At 38.9% G+C, this 21,396-nt stretch overlaps 2 protein-coding genes across 2 annotated transcripts; both read right to left on the reverse strand.

Annotated features, from left to right (window-relative positions):
• Window positions 1-377: 377 nt before the first annotated feature.
• Window positions 378-4,124, reverse strand: fam174c (family with sequence similarity 174 member C). Its single transcript, XM_066647721.1, has 3 exons — window positions 3,707-4,124; window positions 3,038-3,166; window positions 378-2,153 (listed from the first exon to the last, which is right to left on the reverse strand). The coding sequence occupies exons 1-3, from the start codon at window positions 4,003-4,005 to the stop codon at window positions 2,150-2,152; spliced, it is 432 nt and encodes a 143-aa protein (XP_066503818.1). The 5' UTR covers window positions 4,006-4,124; the 3' UTR covers window positions 378-2,149.
• A 1,000-nt stretch (window positions 4,125-5,124) lies between these two features.
• Window positions 5,125-18,477, reverse strand: ptbp1b (polypyrimidine tract binding protein 1b). The gene is made up of 16 exons (XM_066647274.1): window positions 18,413-18,477; window positions 17,666-17,716; window positions 16,222-16,252; window positions 13,238-13,298; window positions 12,965-13,137; window positions 12,258-12,404; window positions 11,326-11,481; window positions 11,107-11,217; window positions 10,343-10,517; window positions 10,164-10,244; window positions 9,914-10,059; window positions 8,720-8,753; window positions 7,810-7,902; window positions 7,510-7,726; window positions 7,333-7,410; window positions 5,125-7,235 (listed from the first exon to the last, which is right to left on the reverse strand). Exons 1-16 carry the CDS (start codon window positions 18,418-18,420, stop codon window positions 7,103-7,105), a joined length of 1,695 nt encoding a protein of 564 aa, XP_066503371.1. The 5' UTR covers window positions 18,421-18,477; the 3' UTR covers window positions 5,125-7,102.
• Between the last annotated feature and the right edge of the window lie 2,919 nt (window positions 18,478-21,396).

Here is a 21,396-nt window from a genome sequence, read left to right on the forward strand (position 1 = left end):
AGACCAATTTTAGTATTAACAGAAGTCTAAAATTGTATTTTTGTAAAATAAATGTATTGTCCGTTAAAGGGGAGCCGTACTATAATTAAAAAGTAATAAGATTTATGAGGAAACATTATGAAAAGTATAACTTATATATGAGCGTTTCCACATCTATACTATTGCTATTCGGTTTTAGAGGCTATTATATGTTTGGCCGACACACAAGGGCATTTTGAAGCCAGCTCAATTCTGCCTTAGGAGTACACGTAAATAATTATGTTCTGACTGCTAGGCCAAAACAATAAAATTCAACCCTCCATTACTAAAGAGTATGTCCAAAAAAATTAAATAAAATAAAAAATCCACAACAAGAGGAATGTTTAATTGAAGACTCTTTATTTGAAAGCAATTTCAAGGAAATTCTGTTACAGCAGCAGAGGTCCAGCCCCAGAAATGTATTCAAACTTACCCTGCTGTACAACTGTATAACCCCTGGCCAGAAAACATCATGTAAAAATGAAAGAAAAAAAAAACTGAAATTTGGAGTGGCATTCAGTGACAATGTATTTGTCTGCATATCTGTTCTCAGTTGGATTACATGCACATCCCTTTGTAATTCAGCTCCTCAGAGGGTAAGTGCAACCCTGACAACATTTGGATTTATAAAATTAACTGTAAAATTATTTCCACCTCAGCCAAAAAAATTCTTTAAACGGTGATATAGAAATATATTAAATTCAAAACACTTTTTTAACTAAGAAATTGGATCTTCAGAAGACAGGAATGCAGATAACAGTTTCATAGCTTCTTCACAAATCATTTCAAATCACCTCAGTACGACTTAGGAAAAATAATTAAAGGCACACTCTTGAAGACTTTTGAATATTGAGTATGAAGTTCCTGCAGATATTTCATGCACTCCCTCCAAAATAGCACAATAACAAATACTGTAATAAATAGCTGGTCTCATGCTTTACACCCTTGTTCATCACGTGGTATTTCAAACTCCTCACCCTGTATCTAACGAAGAACATATCAAAGAAATGCACATGTCAAGGCCTAACACACAAACATTGCAAGAAGGAATCACAGCTGTTGGATGTAGCAGGGTTGTAGCTTTGGCAGCAACAGATGTCAGAGGTGAGACATCTATTTATAGGATTCATACACAGATTAGCAGGTGAGCGAGAAGTTGTTGTGGTTAGGGGAAGTTTGTCTTCTGATTGTGTATTTACTGTGTAGAACTCCGTATATAAACATTCTCTAAGTGCAAAAGAGGAGTGTAGGAATGCTTTACACAAATAAGGGATGCACCTCTACAGGAATTATAGTCCAATGCTGATTTCCAATATTTTCCATATCTGCAAATGCAGATATATAAACATTTATAAAATGCAGATTTTGGGACTAGATCCATTCAGATTAGCATTAGAAAGAAATGACACATTTGTTTCATATGGGTAGGAAATGCCATAAACTGAACACAGTGCAGAGCCTAGTGTTACTTCATCAGTTTGAATTGTGTCTGTCCAGTGACAAATTTTAAGCACTTCACTGATTTACATGAAAATAATGTTCACATTGCATTTGTGGTGGAGTTTCAACCAGGAATTTTCTCAAAAGCAACATTTTGGACCACACATTATGACCACACCATTCAAAACCTCTTTCACAGGAACCTACACAAATACAGTATGTAAGTCCATTAAAAATCGGTGACAGTGTGTGATACGTCATTAATCTTTTTTTTTTTTTTAAAAATTGAGAAAATAAAACAAATATTATCATCGACAGAAAATGTGGAATCAAGAAAAACAAAAGACCGTGTATCTTGTTTCCAAGAGGAAACGGTGGTAATTTAGCACTATGTCTGATTAGTACACAGTCTGAAGGGCTCGTCAAAAAGAGCCTGCAAAGGAATAAGCAGTTTTGGTATACAATATCACCAAAACACCGTCCCACAAGCAACACAATACCCTTGCTTCCGAAGCATAAATCAGGACCTACTCCAGTTCAGAGATGGCCTTTTTGGTCAGTTAAGTCTATCACAAGTACACTTTCCACTTTATTGCTGAAAGATGTAGGCATTCAGCATCGTAATATACAGTACTTCTTCACTAGTCGCCCAAGAAAAAGGATTGTCTTCTCAACATTCTTCCTCCGTAACTCATCTGATAAAAACACAAGTCAGACACATTAGCAAAAAATAAATAAAAGCCTTTCTAATCACTATATTGATCAGTGGCATCAGTTTAAAGAGTCAGTTCTGAAATATCAGCACTATCTGACAATATTTTTAAATGGTGACTACAGAGATTGTTCAAAAAGTTCTGCATAAATGCATGTTTTTAGATAGAAACTATAAGAGCATTGTATTGGTTTAATGAGAGACTGTAAACTTGTGTCTTTTTACACTGCTGAGAAGCAGAGGTCTCAAACAGCCATTTCATTCATTCATTATCTGTAACGCTTATCCAGTTCAGGGTCACGGTGGGTCCAGAGCCTACCTGGAATCATTGGGTGCAAGGCAGGAACACACCCTGGAGGGGGCGCCAGTCCTTCACAGGGCAACACACACATTCACTCACACCTACGGACACTTTTGAGTCGCCAATCCACCTACCAACGTGTGTTTTTGGACTGTGGGAGGAAACAGGAGCACCCGGAGGAAACCCCCGCAGACACAGGGAGAACACACCACACTCCTCACAGACAGTCACCCGGAGCGGGAATCGAGCCCACAACCTCCAGGTCCCTGGAGCTGTGTGACAATATTATGATTTTATATATTATTTTAAATATTATTTATTTTTAATGTAATATTAAGGTAAAACAGTCCCGAGGACGCCTTGCATGGCCCCCTCCACTATGTAAGGAGCTTTAAATACGCTTCACAACTCTGTCCCTACTAAAGTTTCTCAAGAACTGAACATTTCCTGTTAAACCAAACTTTGTTTACTACTTAATCTTCAATATTTAGTAGAGCATTGGTTATGAAACATCAGGGCAATATCGTTTGAAGATGCTATCACAGAGCATTCAACAACTGTGTCACCTTCTGAGGGATTTGGCTTCGTACACAGTTGTATCCTCCTCATCGCTCTCCAGGTGTGCCATCTCCATTGTGTCATCGTAGTTCGATAAAAGCCCGTATTTCTTCCTCTGTGTGGTTGTTTTATTCAGACTGGAAAGAATATGACAATGAGAAAATAGCAGTGAATATCTGGGGTGTCGTTTAAATCCCACTGGTGTTACATTTGCAAACGCCTGTAAAGTACAAGATATTTTAAACCCAGGTAACAGCCTTCAATATAATGTCTTCGTGTTTTAGACAAATAACTTTTCATTTGAACAAGTAAACCTTATCTAGAGCACTAGCTACTCACTGACTAACTGTTAAACTCTGAATTACCATCGTACCTTATTTTTAATGATATCAAAGTTCACACACTGGCGAGGGCCTTTAAAAGTTCTTGTTTCCCACAGTTTAAATAAAACATTTGATGGAAAACAATAAAAAATGAGATAAGGCTGGATAACTTTAACAAAATCTAGATGAATGTGGCTCCAGCTGTTGAGTAGAATTTCCCTTTCCACCTTAAATGCTGCAGCCGTTACAGTAGCGTTATTTAAGGTGGAACAGCCTGTAGCCAAACAGTTAGCTTAGCCTGCGGCTGGCCCCAGAAGTTGTTCCCCTAGTCAGCGAAGGCCAGCTCGGACTCACCGCACTGCTCGGACGAGGAAATACAGCACACCGATTAGGGTGATACCGATGAGCACATATAAAGCTCTCTGGATCACAGAGCTGTCCAGACCCAGGCTGGGGGAAGCCAAATTCCCCCTGGTTTTAGCGTCAGCGGGGCTGGATTTGTTGGTGCTCGCGCTCGTTGCTGCTCCGTGGTCGGCCTTTTTAGTCGTAGTCGTAGCCACAGCCGCCGGCGTCACCGCGTCATCCGCCAAACACAAAGCCAACAGCAGAGAGACAAAGAGGGAAACCCGCATCATCATCATCTTCTTCTTCATCACCTCGGACTCGGGGAAAACAAACTTTAGATTAAAGTCGACCGACTTTCAGTAGCACACCGCTCTCCTTCTTCCTGTTGCTGTTACTGAGTGATGACGCGTTTCTGAGATAGCCCTGCCTCCCTTAGTTACTGTTACTACGCCTGTCAAGCTTTCAGCTCAGACACTTAAGAGACATGACTCAAACTATGCACAGGATTGTTAAGAGAAGAGAAAAAAAAAAGCCTTAACCCATGGTGGATCAAGACAAGAATCACAAAATGAATCAAGACAATCTAAAATCACGCTTTTTCACTTTGTTCTGGCTCCTACACGTATCTACCTTGGCATCATTGTCTTTCACATTCACTCACAACTGTTGGCATTTTCACACACTCCCCCAGTTACTCACACTCAGGCCTGGAGGTTGTTTTACATAGTCAATCCATGTGAGGGATCAAAACCAGGTCCCCAGGATCCCAGGGCCCTGGGTCTGTTACACCACTGCCTGCTGTGATTATATTTATCAAATAAGTTTTTTTTATTGTAAAAATGGTAGCCATTATAAACTGCATAGGATGCTTAACAGCCTCCAAATGAGCCTTTCTCAATCAGATTAAGAAACCTTGGTCTACTTCAGTTTCATACTTCCTTCAAACTTGTGCTAAGAGGCAAAAATTGAGTAGTACAAAGGAAAATTAAGTGTACTTTTATGTATTTTTAGGCGAGACAATAGATTTTCCACTCCACCTTAAATGGTATCAGCAAAGTAGTTTAAAAAGGCTATATAGTACATTTAATTCATTATCTGTAACCCTTATCCAATTCAGGGTCGCGGTGGGTCCAGAGCCTACCTGGAATCATTGGGTGCAAGGCGGGAATACACCCTGGAGGGGGCGCCAGTCCTTCACAGGGCAACACAGAAACACACACATATTCACTCACACCCACAGACAATTTTGAGTCACCAATCCATCTACCAACGTGTGTTTTTGGACTGTGGGAGGAAACCCACGCAGACACAGGGAGAACACACCAACTCCTCACAGACAATATAGTACATTTATTTTTGTATAATTATTTGAATTTGGGCACAAACAGTAATCAGATTAATAAATAAACGTACCAGGAGTCTGTTACTAGTTTTCTATTAGCTGCGTTTGGTCATTATAAACACATCAGTGACACTGATAAGATAGCGTGTGTAGGACAGCGGTGGGTTAAGATTGTTCCGCCACAAAAAAACAAAGCAATCCACCAATGGTTTGTGCCTGAGATGATGTGATAATACCTGGGCTTCTAAACTGTTTTATTATTTTAACAAATGAAATAAAAAATACACATCTTGAGTAAACAATTATTTAATTAAGGTATAACACAAACATAGAAATTACACTCTCCATATCAAGGAATGTTAAAGAATTTTGAAAACAGCATAACCCTACTTTCTCTTAAATTCAACTTTTCTTTTTCTAAATTCTTATGGTCCACAGCTGTAATCAAAATATACATCTGCTTTAAGATATAAAAACCTATTGCTTTTTAATATTGTGGTACAAAAATAATATCTACACCTCATCTATCCACTTTAAGGAAAGGAAATCATTCAATCAGTAAAAGGCAGATGATGTGTACTGAGGTTGTTCCAATGCTGTGCAAGGGTGCATAAGACTTAGTCCTGCCATTTTCAAAAGATCAGTATATAAAATGTTCAACAGCACATTAAGCTTTAACCATTTTGCTTATGAAAAGCATCAAGTTGCAAAGATTCTTGGTATGGAATTAAAAAAAAAAAAAAAGGTCTTTCATTTATCTCACCCCATTGGTCCCACGCAAAGACAAAACCTGCAAGACTGAAAATATTTGCATACAGGAAACAAAATGCATTACTGAATTCTTTTTTTTTTTTTTTGATTAAACAAAAGTTAACATGCATCTATATGGTATTTCATCATGTGACATTCTGGATAGCTGAATGACAGCTAGGAACAGGTACAATATTTAGCCCAGAGACTTTTAAGGCAAAAAACGGAAAACGTTTAAACTCAACAATACACCGTGGTGCCTAGAAAACATTTGAGAGACCCCAAGGTACAAATATATGCCCCTCCCAATAAAAGCCATTAAAAAAACAAAACAAATTAAGCCAGCCCACTGAAAGTACATGTGGGAGGAATGTTTGTCTCCTTATCAATGCAAGCTGAACAGAGCCTTTGGTTTCAAGCTGTAGTGTACATATAAAAAGCTACACGAGTACATAAAAACATACTGGGGCATTACAACAGAACAGGTATAAAACATGATACATGAAGGCCAATACTTAAGATCTATATGAGGTACAGAAAAGTAGCATAGGCACAGTAGTATTACAGGATCTACTGACCAGTGGCCAACATGCAATGGCCAACAGTATCAAAACCAATACACTTACAATATCAGATCTGCACACAAATGATTGCTTTAAATTAAAGACATATGTAAACATTCTATATCTATAGATACAGTATGAGTCAAATGCTGTTCAACACAGAGCAGAGAGGCCTGGGCAGACACACAATATGCATTTACACATCAGATAAAGAGACTGAAAGCCCTGAGGCTGTAGAAAAAACGATAACCATATACTAAACGTACACAGAAGTCATGTACATAATTTGTTTTGTAAACTAAGTTTCACAAACCTTGGTTTCCACATCACAAATTGAAAATGGTCATTTATGGTCTCGCAGAGTAGAAAGATTTTTTAAAAAATGGTAAGGCACAAGTAGTACCTCTGGAAACGCTGAGCAGGACTTTAAAAGGAATAAAAGCCTCCAGAGGGAAGTCCTCAATGCAAGTTTGGGGGAAAATAATAATTAAAAAACTGTTGAGAAAGATTTAAGGCTCAAAAAGGCTAATTAAGAGGAGTAAATATAGATAGGTGATAGTCCTCACAGATTTAAAAAGCAATAAAAATGTTTACATTATGATGAACCACTAGATATACTTCATAAATACAAGAGTGGAATGCTGGAAGTGTGTTTAGTGGTTGAGGCTTCTGTGAAACTGAAGTCATCTCAACTTTAATGTTTGTCTGTGACTGGTCATTCCAGTCTAAATCAGTCTTTGTTTCCTTCTCTCAAATGGTAGATTTGGAGAAGGACACCCTAAGATGGTGGTTCTCGCCAAGGTCATGGTTGTGGAACTCGATGAGTGATTCGATTGCTTCCTCCACTGAACCCATCTGAATCAGGGCCATCTTGTGGTCTTTCCTGAGAGGTAAAAATACGTTAGCGTCATGATATTTGACAAAAAAGACAAGAGAACACCACATGTTTGTATATAAAAAATAAAAAAAAAATCACTTACTGAAAGAACTTAAAGTTCTTGACAATGGCACCAGAGCTGGAAAACAGCATCTTGAGATCTTCCTCAACAACTGAAGGACTATTAAACAAATAAAAAAAGCACACAGCACAAGTTACATACACGCCATGTACTGCAAAAGGGAAGAGACAAGAAATATTCAACTCATTTGTTGCTTACGGGATGTTGGAAAGGTGCAGGGTTGATGACGGAGGGAAGATGTTTGAGTAGTTTTTGGAGCCAGGCTTCTTAAAGCGATGAAGGGGAGAGTTACTATAATCCTTAGTAAGCCCCTGGTCCTCATGTCCCTCACGCGGCAGCTGAACAGTTGTATGTTTGGACAACGTAATGCGCAGTGCTCTGCCATACAACTTCTGTCCATTCAAATGGCTCATGGCTAAGTCAGAATAAATAAACAATATCAAAATAAACAAATGTGCTGATTTAGAAATGTTAATAAAATATTAAACTTCAAATTACCCAGCTGTGCCTGAGTCCCATCAGACATCTGAATCAGAGCATTCTCCTTTTTGTTGAACATAATCTTCACTCTAATCACATCACCATATACACCTAGACAGCAGGTGAAAGAGCTGGTGAGTCAGGCAAGTCTACAAGCTTCTTTATAACAACTGTAATAACAACCTGAACCCTACAAACTTCAGATCACAATCAAGACACTCCTTCAAACGAGTGCAGCGGCATTATCCTTATATAGTGCAAGAGCTTCACTGAAATCAGAACACCTCAACAGAGCTCAACTATCCTATGCCAGCTATTGGCAGAAAATCAGGGATTTCATGATCTAGGGTCAAGTTTAAGAAAAAGTAGTTTTTAAGATCATGGGCAAGGCGAAAATGTTTCTAGCTGAGAGGACAGAGGAAGGGAACACACTGCATTTTCACAGATCGGTGGAAAAAGGAATGTAGGTCCGTATGTCCCTCCTTAAATGTATAAACGGTCTTGAGAAAGTGAAACTCAGCAGTAAAAAGATTGGGCGAAAAAAATAAAGCTGTTACTACAAAAATTATGACAGGAGTCTTGACTATTAACCAAAGTTTAAAAAGCGTCCCTAAAAAAATAAATAAATAAAAGACATGCATAAACAAACTAAATTTCAAAAGCATGCGTCTTAAAAACAGTAAATGCTTTCTAATAAAAGCACAAAAAGATACAGCATCTCATTCAGATTTGAATGTTCAGAATATTCTAACAGCCCCTTAAGCAAGTGTTTTCGAGAGTGCTGCAGCTTTTTGGAGTATCTCAACACACAAAAACAGCAGAAACCAAAGAAGCACTCATGTTTTAGGAACAAACTGCCTTGTGAGGGAAGAAATTAGAAAAGAACAGAACAAACAAGTGATAACAAAAGATGCTAAGGATAACATACCGAAAAGAATAAAGAGGCATTGGGGCGTAACTCTCTTTAGAGGACAGCAGAGGAAGGCAGCGGAGGGAGAAGGGGACAGGTAAAGATCGGAGGCAGAATGGAGGTTCAACATATCCACAGCGAGGAGGCAGTTCCACGGGAAATGGCGAAAAACGGTGGTTGGATCATGAAGATGGTTAATGGATTGGGAGCAGGAAAAAAAAAAGGAGGGGACGGTGTACATGTGGGTTGAATGTGTGTGTGGGGACATGTGCCAGTTTTAATGACAGTGTAAAAAATAAATAAATAAGATGGTAGTGGACATGTGCGTGCAGCAGGACATGTTTTTAAAACAAAAACAAAAAATAAGAAAAGGGGAAGGGGAGGGAGAGAAAAGGAGGTAAAAAACAAAGGTCAGTATACATACGGAAATACAATAGTGGTCAAGTTAACTTTCAAAAGAAAATTATTCAATAGAAGAAAGCTGTTTTTCATAAAATTAAAGATAAAAGCAATTAATTCCTCATAAACGAAAGGTATGCCTAACAGCTGGAGCCCTTTTAAAAGAATATGCCATTTTCAAGTTCACTGTATGAATGTAACATTGTTTATGCTTTAATAACACTCATCTTGAGCCAGAGAAAATTATGAGAACTATAAATGAAAACCAGATCCAGGTACTTCACAGCACCTTGCTGCCCCTCTGTTAGAAAAGCAGGTTGGTGCAGTTTTCAGAGCGCTACTAGACAATGAACTTGTGAATACGATCTAGATTTTCCTTTTAAAAAAGGCCAGCTGACAAATACACAGGAAGCTTAAATTAACTTGAAATGTTAGAAAGAGAGATTACAAACTAAAGCTAAGCAAAAAGAAGGGTTGAATATCAAGGAGAAAAAAAAGTAATAAATAAATAGTTGGCAAAGCTTATGTTAACTGACTTAAACCTTCCCAAAAATGAATTTCAATATTCAAGTTACATCATTCTTTGTGGGGTAGACCTTTCTGTAAAACAAACTGAGACAATAATTCAGCCCTGAAATACATATCCTACACAGTTTGAGGGTTAGATCAGTATTATCCTTAAACTTGGAACAAACCTGCTTTTAAATAAATAAACAGACCTTTAATAGAACAATATCAATGTCAACTTAGCAATCCTAACTGTCTTTAAGCCACGTGATGCAGTTGTATATGGGAAAGCTTCAGTCTACTAACCTCAGGGTTAAGATTGCTGACTAGCATAACACAGTGTCCACCAGAAAGGCTGGGGAAGCCCAGTCTGCCTGCTGCTGCTGCAGCTGCTGCAGCACCAGGGATGGCCAGTGAGGCCAGAGCTCCAGGAACACCAGGCATAGCCAACCCTGAGAGAGAGGAAAAGGAGGAAACAAAAGTCCAGCCAAAACCAAGATTACTACAATTACTTTACATTGTAAAAAGAAAGGTGCAGTGAATATTTTGTACAAACCTGCTGCCTGCTGAATAGCAAAGGCTGGAGGGAAAGCGTGAGCGCCAGCATATGGGGAAGCAGAGATGATTCCAGGAGTAGCTACAGAGAAAAAAAAACACATTTCTGCATTAATATGCAAGAAATGTTACTTAGTTTAAAATGCGTAATAAAAAGACCAGGTGCTAGCTATGCTTTACCAAACGCAGCCATTGCATGATGTTCAAGAGCAGGCTGGCTGTCCCCTGTTGGTAGATCAGGTCGTGTGTAGTCCCGACTCTTGTCATTGTTGTACTTAACGTTCAAACTTGTCAGCTTGGAAAAGCTGATGCGCAGAGTACAGCAGGCGTTGTAGATGTTCTGTCCATCTAGTGCCTGGGTATAGACAATATCAGCTTAGAAAGATACACACACACTTTAAAAACAAGTACTTACAAGTTACAACAAAAGAAACACACAGTACCAATACAAGAATTTTAAAAGCAATACGTTGTGTGTCTTAGAAAATGAATACATTTCCCAAAAATGCTCATGCGGTTTCATTCAAAAGGCAGTTTCAGAAGTTATGACTGGCAATATTTAACCATTCTAGATTTGGTTCTCTCGTTCAGGAAAGCTACAGGAAGTGTTCAATGCACACAATTTGTTTGAAACTAGTGAATATGATTGTGTCTGGTTACTTATTCAATTAGCTGCAATAGAGAAACTATTCTAAGCTTATACAGCAGCATCCCAACATGACTCAATGAAGTGAAAGAGCAGCCAATTAGAACGTAATATTAATATACATGCCCATAAATCTGTCTACTCTTTGTACCTGGCAGTATGAATGTAACTAGAGAATCAATAGCATGTTTAAAAACAGTAAAACAAGTACAAATATTCATTCCCATAACATTAATATTCTAAAGCTTTATAACATTACACAAACTCTTATAAGTGACCTCAAGATGGCGCCACTTACCAGCTTTGCATGCTGAGCAGTAAGGCCATCAGCAAACTGTAGAAGAGACTGGAACTGATTGTTCTTGGTGAAGGTAATTACCTTCAACACTGTGCCAAACTTGGAAAAGATCTGTTGAAGACAGCAAACATCATGAAGGACGCAAACAAGCAGTCAGTACCATGATGCTGAATCCAAACGGTAAAGCTCGTGAAAGAAGAAACAGAATGGGTAAAATACCTGGTGCAGGACGTCCAGAGTAACAGGGTAGAAAAGATTTTCCACAATGACTCTGAGGACAGGGCTGGGGCCAGTCACACCAGAGGGGTCCACACCTGCGATAGACATGCTGCCTGTCTGGACCGCATTCACAGCCTGCAATGCTGCCTGCGCTCTCTGCCATTACAAACAAAAAACAGGAAGTAACGGTCAAAGTAGCAATAAAGCAAACAATATTCCAAATTGCACAGAGGCAGCATGAACAGCCAAGCTCAGCCACACAAATAATAAAGAGGAACCCAGTAGAGGTACAAAGAAGTGGAGATTTGATCAAAAACATTTAAAAAGAAAATTAACATGGCTGTCAAAGAAAGTGGTAAAATTTCTTTTGGCATGAAACTGAGTGTTTATTCAAGCTGATTACACAACCAGACAGAAGAACAAACTGAGCGACTCCATCAATGGAATGAGTAGGTAGATAGGCCTCAGCTGTGGAATGCTGCTCAGCCGATGCATGAGGTCTCCAAAGAGACTATGTTTTAAAAAGGGAGGGCAGGCTTTTGGGCAGCGCAGTAGAGAAAACCACAAGATACATGCAAGGCAGTAAACAAGCCCTTCAGCTCATATTAACGTTCCACAGCAGCTGGGGAGAGAGTAATCATGGCTACAGCTGCACTACAAAGCGAATCGCCAACAACCTTCAGGAGATACACGTTTCAGAATGATAGCTGCCTGCACAAGTCCCTAACAAATGACTCATTCGGCAAAATATTTATCGCAAATGCAAACTGTGCCATAAGATCAGAAATACAAATTGCTAAAACACTGCTGAGAGATAACATCAAGATGACGTCTGAGCTTTAATTGCCCATTAAAATGATGTTAGAAAAGAGATGTCTGGGGAAAAAAAAAAAAGCAAATGAGAAAGCAGGAAGGTTTCACTAAGCACATACCACTTGGTTTGGTGAATTGTCTGTTTTCAGCTCTTTGTGGTTGGAATACTGCATAAAAATGGGATGATTTCTGATGACTGGTGTGACTGAGGAGTAGTAGCTGACCATAGTCTGGGCTGCTTCTTCTGTGTTCATCTCAAGGAATGCCTAAGGAAACAAAACATAGCTTAGCTCATATCCCAGCCAGAGTACATTAACTGTTTCATTATGCACTACAGGAGACAAGGAGAAAAAAATAAAAAAGGAACATGTATGATCAAATGAAAATACTTTTCCTTAAAGCCCTCAGAGCATAAGCTAACCTATCTGTGAGCAGATATTTTATACATTTTAATTGCTTTGCAGTGTCTTTAAAAATTTACAAAGACAACTGTGATGTATGAGCCAGACCAGACATTCTCCTGGTCAATGCAAGACAGGGTGGAGAAAAAGCACTGCTACATAAAACACAGCTGCAGTCTGAGAAGAGTGTGAAGCTAACTGGGATAGCTGTTTTTTCTGTTCGTTGTTGCTTACTGTCACCTGTGGTGAGTTCAGACATATCTTTTGTTTTAAGCCTCGCGACTGAACTATGAGACACACTAAGTGCAGATTGTCTTCATTTACTTGTCTATATTTAAAACTGCCTTGATCAATCTGACAGTACCTTGCATCCCTGTGCATTTTTCCAAACACTTATTACTGGGGTTGAGGCATGATAAGAATACCTGGTTCTTTCCTTTCAGCATGAGCAGGTTGGTGACTTTGCCAAAAGGAAGGCCTAGAGAGATGACCTCAGCTTCATTGATGTCACTGGGGAGCTTGCGTACATGTATGACACGAGATGGTACACCAGGACTTCTGATGTCACCTTTGAACTTCTTGCTGTCATTGCCATTAGCTGTAATAGAGAACACATCATTAGGTCAGTTTGTTAACAGATATGCAATGCACATTTAGAGGTGACATGGAGGAGAGGTTTCAATAAGACTATAATATACCTGCTGAACTCATGATATACGGCCCGTTGGAAACACAGGAGAAAAGCTCGTCAGATCCTCTCTGTTAAAAACAAAAAAAGGAGAAGTATTTGTAATGAGGCAACTTGCTAATCAGCCTTTAATGACGAGTTTCACACCCGTTTTCCTCCATTTCATTACTTTGTAACATGTCACTTAAGAACGAGCAGGCAAGAAAAAGTGTATGAAGTAGACAAATTTTTACGCTGCAGGAACAAGAACGGACATGGTGAAACATTTAGCTTCAGGAAGCTGCTGAACAGCCACAATCCTACAAGAGACAGCCAGCATACCAAATAAGGATACCTTTGGGCTATATTACACGTTGTATGAAAAAAAAAAAAAAAAAAAGTAAAAGGAAATGGGCATTGTGACAACACACAGCTTTCCTGTGCAAAGGGCGTGGTCACAGAGCAACCATTCCCCAAACCCACCAGCAAGGAAACAAGGAAGGAACTTGTTTTAAATGGTGGGTGGGGGTGGGGGGGATACTAAAAGTTTCTGGGTCATCAGGCAGGAGGAATGAGTGGGCAGACTGACATTTGCTCAGTTCTCTCACAAAGGGGAAGACCCCAAACACTGCAGTACAACTTGATTTATGTGACTGAATTAGAAAAATGCTGCTGTGCATACTTAGATCTAGATGGATAACCATGTAAAAATGAAATGTGAAGACCTAAGAGGAAACAAAACAGCACAACTCACATTTCTGTAGCTATGTCTTTATGCTATGGTCAATTTTGAGGGGAAAACAGGACTATTCCAAAAAACTTCACAGGCATTGTCAAGTCATACCATGTGACCAGAGGAATCAAATCACCCAATTCCGCAGCCTATTGGAGCCAGACAGGCCACATGCATGCATCCTCCACCACACATTTAAAATTCCACTGCCACAGGACTCAATTAAAACCATATGTAGCACTGCAGAGGGGGAGGGTGGCACCAAGGTCTAATGGGGTAAGGAAAAACAGAACTATAATGCAAGCTGAACAACGTTGTTTCACCACACCATGCTGGTTTTAGTCAAAGCTATTGCAATCCCTTGTCTTAAAAAAAAAACAAAAAAAAAAAACACCAACAGAAGACGGTCTACAGAAACCACAGCCAGTTTCACCAAAATCAAAATCCTAGAATAACTAACTTTTCTAGAAGGCACTCAAATTAAACATTTGTCATGTACACAGTGTAGTTACTACGATAAAACTACACTTATGAAGACAAAAGGAGCACTGAAGAATGGAATTTGCAACTGTCTTGGGGTGGGGACAGGGGAGTGAAGTGAAACCAGGTTAAAAGGGATTAGAAAGGTGTGGAGAAAGGGAGGAGGGTAGGAGACGCCAACAATGCATGCCAAGAATGGGGCTGTTACCAGGGCAGCCCTGATTGTCATTCGTTCACCATGGAGACGTGCCTGTGGCTGCAGGTGAATGAAACCCAACCCAGGGCTCTCTGGCCTGAATACACAAGGTTGATTGTCTTCTGAGGGCCAGGTGTACATTTCGCCTACTGTTCAAGCTAGTCAAAGATTTACCAACCCCACCACAGGTCACCATACAAGGCATCTTCCCCTCAACTCCACATGTCAGGACAACACCATTTTCACCTTGTGCACAATATGCTACATAACTGATTTACAACCAAATTAAAGTGTAACAAAAGGCAGAGTACTGCGTGAGCCCCAGTACGAACCATTAGCACTTCCCCCAATCACCATCTCTCTAATCAGCACCGCTGAACAAACACAAGAGCAACATGTGTATACAGAGGGGAGAAGCAACATATTTGCATGTGATGAATAGGCTCCATTCATATCATCGTGTCAACACCCAAGCCCCTTTTTGAGGAATACTTTAAAAAAATGGGTCCACTCACTGAGCATAAGGCAAACAATGAAGTGGCATAATGGAAGCTTGATGGAGTTTTTATTCTAGAAGTGAAAATCCAAATATTACATTGAACCCCTAAAACACACAGAAGGAAAACTGGCAAGATATTTAAATGTTTCATTAACCATTAAAACGCACATTACGTAAGGGATCACCGAATACTACTGTTCTTCATCTACAACTTTCATCAGGCATATCACTTCCTGGAAAATTATTTCAGCAGGAAAAAATCTCAAAAGAATAAAAAAAAGTTTGATTATTATAAATCGCTGTTCCAGTCGTTTAATTCATGTGTGAAAAATGATCACGTTCTTCAGTGCAGAGTGAGATCACAATGGATAAACATGTCCTGAAAAAAGACATCATTTAAGTCGTTTATAAAAAGAAAGTAATAAGCTATTCTCTTATATGTCCTATAACATTAATAATACATATTCAGGTCACTATACACACACCATACAGTGCCTGAAACATAATGGCTAGGTCCACTGTCTAAATAGTGCTTGTGAATTGCTCTTTTGTTCTGAATGTTGTAGGTCCCCCTTACTACCCACATACCACAGATGATTATCTTTAGTGAAAGACTGGGGAGGAATGCAGATGTCACAGTAACATTTGGAGGCAGATTCCAAGAAAAAACCTTTTGCTTAATGTTTTCAGTACAGGTACAAATATTGAATAGACGTTTATAAAAGAATAAATTAATTTTTAAAAAATTTAACTCACACAAAAAAAAGCCCTCCTTTCATGTCCACTTTGAATTTACTAATTTGAAACAATGTTCTATTTGGCAGCGGTGGCTGCAAAAGACGAAAACAGCGTAATTAGGCCTGTTAAAAAGGTGTTGATCTGGTTAATCCAGAGTATCCCAGCCAAGACGTTATTCTATTCAGAACAAAACAGGTCAGGTTGGTTTGGCAGGAGTGGTGAAGACTACAAGATACACCTCAGCAAGCAAGTAAGCAATGTTAGCATGAGTTCAGGGGAACTGAAAGTGTGAAGGAATGAACCACAGCTGTTTAAAGGAATTACAACATAAAAAAAAATTAAATAAAAGTATGCAAAAATAGCAAATACCTTTGTACCAACTGCAATATCATGGACCACACTGTAGAAAAAATGACAACATTAGAGAGACAGGAATCAAGCACAAATGTGTAAGAAAAATTAACAAACTTCTCCAGAAATAATAATAATAAAAAAACAACAATATGCTGAACATCTAGCCAGAACGTTAGGCCAACACAAAATACTCATTTTGACCTGAGGGTAGTATTAACCTTGTAAAAAAAAAAATCCCTGAAAGTTGTTAACATTTTCCCACTACAGTTAATCAGAGTGCATTACGCAGTCTACATTGCATCCCATCTTTCTTTCCCACAGATCTCCCTGAATGCAAGAAATATGAGTGGCATTTGGGTCCAGGCACTAGTTGAAGATTAACCCCCACATCCTGTTTCTCATGATCTCCTTACAGGAAACATAATGGCGAACAGGTCCTTTTGCAGAACACAGTCAGCCAACTTAATCATTTAGTTCAACTGCAGGGGAACAGCAGAAGTGTTTCAAACTTGAAAACATTGAGGGATTACAGAAAGCGTTCATGGACTACTCTAAACAAAAGATAATTAACTGCAAAAGCAAATAAATACCACAGTGTTTGGAGGTCAAGTGTAGCTTAGAGTTAATATGCAATAGCCATAATGCAAATGAATAATCTTTTGCCATATTTTAGGGACGTCTGGATCAAAGGACCAACACGGGCAGTTCTTTGGTAACTAATATAGTGTAAAAGAAACATTCTTCTGTGTTTGTGTAAACATAGAATGTAGCTAAATAGTTAACAGCTATGTTCCAATTGTGTTCAATATTATGATTAGGGATTAGTTACACATCTTAACATGCACAATAACGAGTTTATGGAGAAAGTTAACATTTTCAACTGACTGAGATCAAAATGTTTATTTCTATTAGACAACCCCTAGCACTTAGCTTCTGTTATGTGGTGATCAGAGAAGAGCTGAACAATTTGGGGAAAATATAGAATCTTTTTTTTTCTGATTGCAATAATTTTCTAAAAACTAAAAGCTCTACAACCAAGAGGTAGTACCTTGTCAACTTGCGATTTCAACATAAAATGATTAATCAGACTAATTGTCATTAACACAAAATTATTCTCTTTCAGCCAAATACCACCATACTTCAACACAAAACATCATAAATAAGAACATATCCTGGCTGTCAAACACAGAAAACTAATTTTAGCATGAATAATGTCTAATCTGAAAACATTTTACATTTTAATATAAAGAAAAATAAGGACAGGGGAAAAAAAAGAAAGCTGGGAAACCTTAAAAATAACTAAATCAACTTACTAAGTTTATGAATTTCATAGCATTTAATGCTTTTACTTTAGTCCTTGTTGAACATCTTAGTTACATGACTTTAAATTAATTTCATCTTTTAGTTTTACAGTACAGATCATGGTCGGAATCCAAGCTGTAAGAACATGTGGACTTACTCTAATTCTGCGTAACTCGATCCCATAGGATACAATTCAGTCTCTAGGCGGCTGCATAAAGAAAAAGATGTCAATGCCACAACAGAAAACCAACTAAACTTTGTTGCTACGAGCTTGAAAAACCCTCTATGTAATCCAAACTTAGATTTATTTGGGGGGGAGGGGGGGGTTACAATAGTGCAAGAATTGTTTACGAAATCGAAATCATGCCTAACACACCGGAAAACATTTGCCAAGTCGACTAGGCTGCAGTCAGTGAAGAAAAGTTGGTTTCTATGTGGCTGAGAGTTGTTGGGTTCATACTCGAATTTTCAGTTCCTCCTTAAGTGCTACAGGCGGCCCGGGACTTTGAGTCGGTTCCGTTCTGACGGCAACTACTACACCTTTTAAGGTGGAGTTAAAAATTCAACAATCAAACCAACTTCAGCCTCGTGGTGCTTGCTCACAGTGGGGAGTAACAAGCGAAACAGAAAACGGCGCGAATAAAAACACGACCTTAATAATTAGTAAAGTTCTGAAGGGAAAAAAACGGGGTGAATAAACTAACGTTAACGTTACCCGTTTCCATCGCAACAAAACAGTGCGCGTGCACGCTAGCGGCGACTTACTTCAATTAAAAACTAATCCACCAACAAACATTTTCTCTGTTATTTGTTCAGTAGAAAAACGCGCAGCTTTAAAAGTAGATATAATAACCGCACAGGCTTTATTATTAGTTTAGGATGAACCGCGTCGTGGGGCACTCACCCGTCCATTGCACACACAGGAACTTCGGCTGTGATCAGGAACTTCGCCGCTCGCCCGAGTTTTCTTATACAGCCACAAAATGGCGGCGCGCGCTGAGGCGGACACGACACTCTCCTGTGATTGGATATGGCTAAAACACGGGGGGGACACGAGCTGTGCCCTGACTGGATAAGACTTAACATGAAAGAAAAGAGCGGCCTTCTCTTTTGGATAAAAGCCGTCCAAGTGATGAGGAGCTCGATTCCGTTCAACGAACCGAATCCGTAGAGCTGTTCTTCTTACTGTGGTAAACCCAGGAAACTAGTTTAAACCCGATTAAATCAACGGTTTCGTCGACTGAATCAATAAAACCCCATTTACACCCACCCGAATGATACAGTTAGAAGATATTTTCAAGAAAAACATATGCCGTTCAAAAAGCGTAAACATGTTGCCATATTGTATTTAACATGTCATAAAATAATTATAGGCTACGTACCCATATACATATTATATTTCTTTCAGTACCCTTTTGTGAATATACTTAGTACCATTTCTTATGTTCCCTCACTCCTACACAGCCCCTGCTGGAGTTGCCAGGGCCTGGTTTCTTATGATGTAAGAAAAACCGTTGCTAAAACATGCTGTAAAACGTCACTATTTAAAATTAAATTTATATTTCAGCCCCAGTATAATGCCTGATGTCAATTTATCTTGACTGCAATGGACACAGAAAAGTAATTATATGTGGCTGAATTATTAATAAATACTATTTGAATTTTAGAAAGAACTCATTCACAACACGGGCGGTCGATTCAATTCGGTTAGATTCATGAGTCGGTTCAACTGATCCATGTCGAAAATATGTCTGTTCATCGGACATGAAATATTTACTTCTGGAAGAGACTCTGAACACGATTGTTGTTTTTAATAACAGAACACACTGACATTTTTTCACCCTGATAAACGAAACCAGAGCACTGGCAAATATTTTCCAAGTAAATAACACTTACCACTGTTGGAAAGGGAAATTTGAGAGTCATTTTGATCGGAAGGCCTTCCATTAATGTTATAATTTTTAATAGGCATATACTACGATATAGTAGTGCAGTCACTTGAAGGTCAAGGTTTGTTTCTGAAGCAAAACCTTGCCTCTCTGTTTTTGTCTTTTTTTTATATAATAAATTGATTAATAAAGCTCTCCACAGTTGCTCAGAGAAAAGGTTATTTATACTTGAATGTTAAAAATGTTTTTTCTTTTCATTTAATTTTTAACATTTTGATATTAAGAATGTTTTTTGTTATATTGATTATGTTTAGGATTATAGACCTAACATTTTAAAAATCATTTCAGACGGTTCATCTTCAGAATTATGTCTCAAATACCTCCCTTTCTCCATCAACACATTCTGTAGCTATTCAGTTCTGTAGCATGAAGTCATGGTTGCACAGAAACATGCCCTGTACACTTCTGTAAAGTGTTCGTTGTCTGAAGCCAACAGAATAAGTATCATCTATACTACAGCAGGTTCCAGCAACAGGTGGTTACTGTGTCCTAAACAGTGCTGCTCAGAGAGACACTGCTGGCTATCCAGACATATAAATATTGCATGAGTAAGTCTGTACCACAGAGAATTCTCTTTGAATTTGTTTTAAAACACCTGACGTGAGACAACTCATGGAACAATTTGTCGATTCTCAATTTAAAAAAGCAACAAATATAAACAGATTTATAATGATCAGAAATGAGCATAGAATGCAATTTCTTCAGCAGCCACCTTTTCCACTATTTCGTGTTACACTTGTGTACAAAGATACTGCTCTCCCATGCTCCTATTTACTCCTCTCCAATCAGAACTGTAGAATAAGCCCTGTGGAGTCAGGTAGCATCATCAATAATTGCAGGTTTCACACTCAGGAAATTGCTTTTCCATGTGGGCGCAGGTTACACACCTGCTTAAAGATAAATAATGGATTAAGAGGCTGTGAGAGGAGCTGAGCCTCATTGTCTCCAAGGCAGCCAAGGTCCAATGGGCCACAACCGAACCCAAATAACAGGTCAAAAATAGACAGAGAGTTAAACCTTTAATAACAATCTGTTTTTCTCCATTAATATTATCAGTTAATAATGATATTCAGAAATATTCGCAGTGTTTTATACAGGTAGCAGCCTAAAATATACATAATTATAATAAAACAAGCAGACATTATTTTAACAACACAAATTATTATATAGTAGTATTTTATTTGATAAAAGTAGTTGTATAAATAAAACATTCTGTAATAAAATGTATATTTTGGGACGGCACAGTGGCCAAAACCCACCATTGGTCACTTCCTGTGGGGGTTTTGTGAGCTACCAACCTGTCTGCATGGGTTTAAGTGAATTTGACTGTTCAAAACATGTCCATAGGTGTGAGTGAATGTGTGAGTGTGTGATGCCCTGTGATGGACTGGTGCACCTTGTACCCAATGATTCCAGGTAGGCAATTACATGAAGTGTATTTTTATTATTTATAATGGTATTGTATGCTTATTTGGAGTGACATCTTGTGGCCGATATGAGGAATCGCAAAAAACCTTTCTAGGACGTCATCTTTGGGTGGACATTTTGACTGAACAACTACTAGTTCATTCATTATCTGTAACCGTGAATCATTGAGTGCAAGGTAGGAATACACCCTGGAGGGGGCGCCAGTCCTTCACAGGGCAACACAAACACACCTACGGACACTTTTAAGTCACCATTCCACCTACTAACATGTTTTTGGACCGTGGGAGGAAACCGGAGCATCCGGAGGAAACCCACGCGGACACGGGGAGAACACACCAACTCCTGACAGACAGTCACCCGCAGCGGGACTCCAACCCACAACCTACAGGTCCCTGGAGCTGTGTGACTGCGACACTACCTGCTGCACCACCGTGCCACCCACAACTACAGATTGCATAGTTTAATACTGAAACGATAGGGTTAGTGAATACAATTGCAGCATCCAACTTTT

Source organism: Hoplias malabaricus, chromosome 16 (assembly GCF_029633855.1).
Source record: "Hoplias malabaricus isolate fHopMal1 chromosome 16, fHopMal1.hap1, whole genome shotgun sequence".
Classification (NCBI taxonomy): domain Eukaryota; kingdom Metazoa; phylum Chordata; class Actinopteri; order Characiformes; family Erythrinidae; genus Hoplias; species Hoplias malabaricus.

What these genes read in the sequence shown, in the direction of transcription:
- ptbp1b (XM_066647274.1), bottom strand. An exon ending in TGCTGAAAGGAAAGAACCAG is followed by an intron (nt 12,405 to 12,964) that starts GTATTCTTATCA and finishes TTGTTTCCTTAG; the next exon opens with GCATTCCTTGAGATGAACAC. An exon ending in ACAATTCACCAAACCAAGTG is followed by an intron (nt 11,482 to 12,257) that starts GTATGTGCTTAG and finishes TTGTAATGGCAG; the next exon opens with AGAGCGCAGGCAGCATTGCA.
- fam174c (XM_066647721.1), bottom strand. Translation starts at nt 4,005, where the DNA reads ATGAAGAAGAAGATGATGATGATGCGGGTTTCCCTCTTTGTCTCTCTG. An exon ending in TTCCTCGTCCGAGCAGTGCG is followed by an intron (nt 3,167 to 3,706) that starts GTGAGTCCGAGC and finishes TATTCTTTCCAG; the next exon opens with TCTGAATAAAACAACCACAC.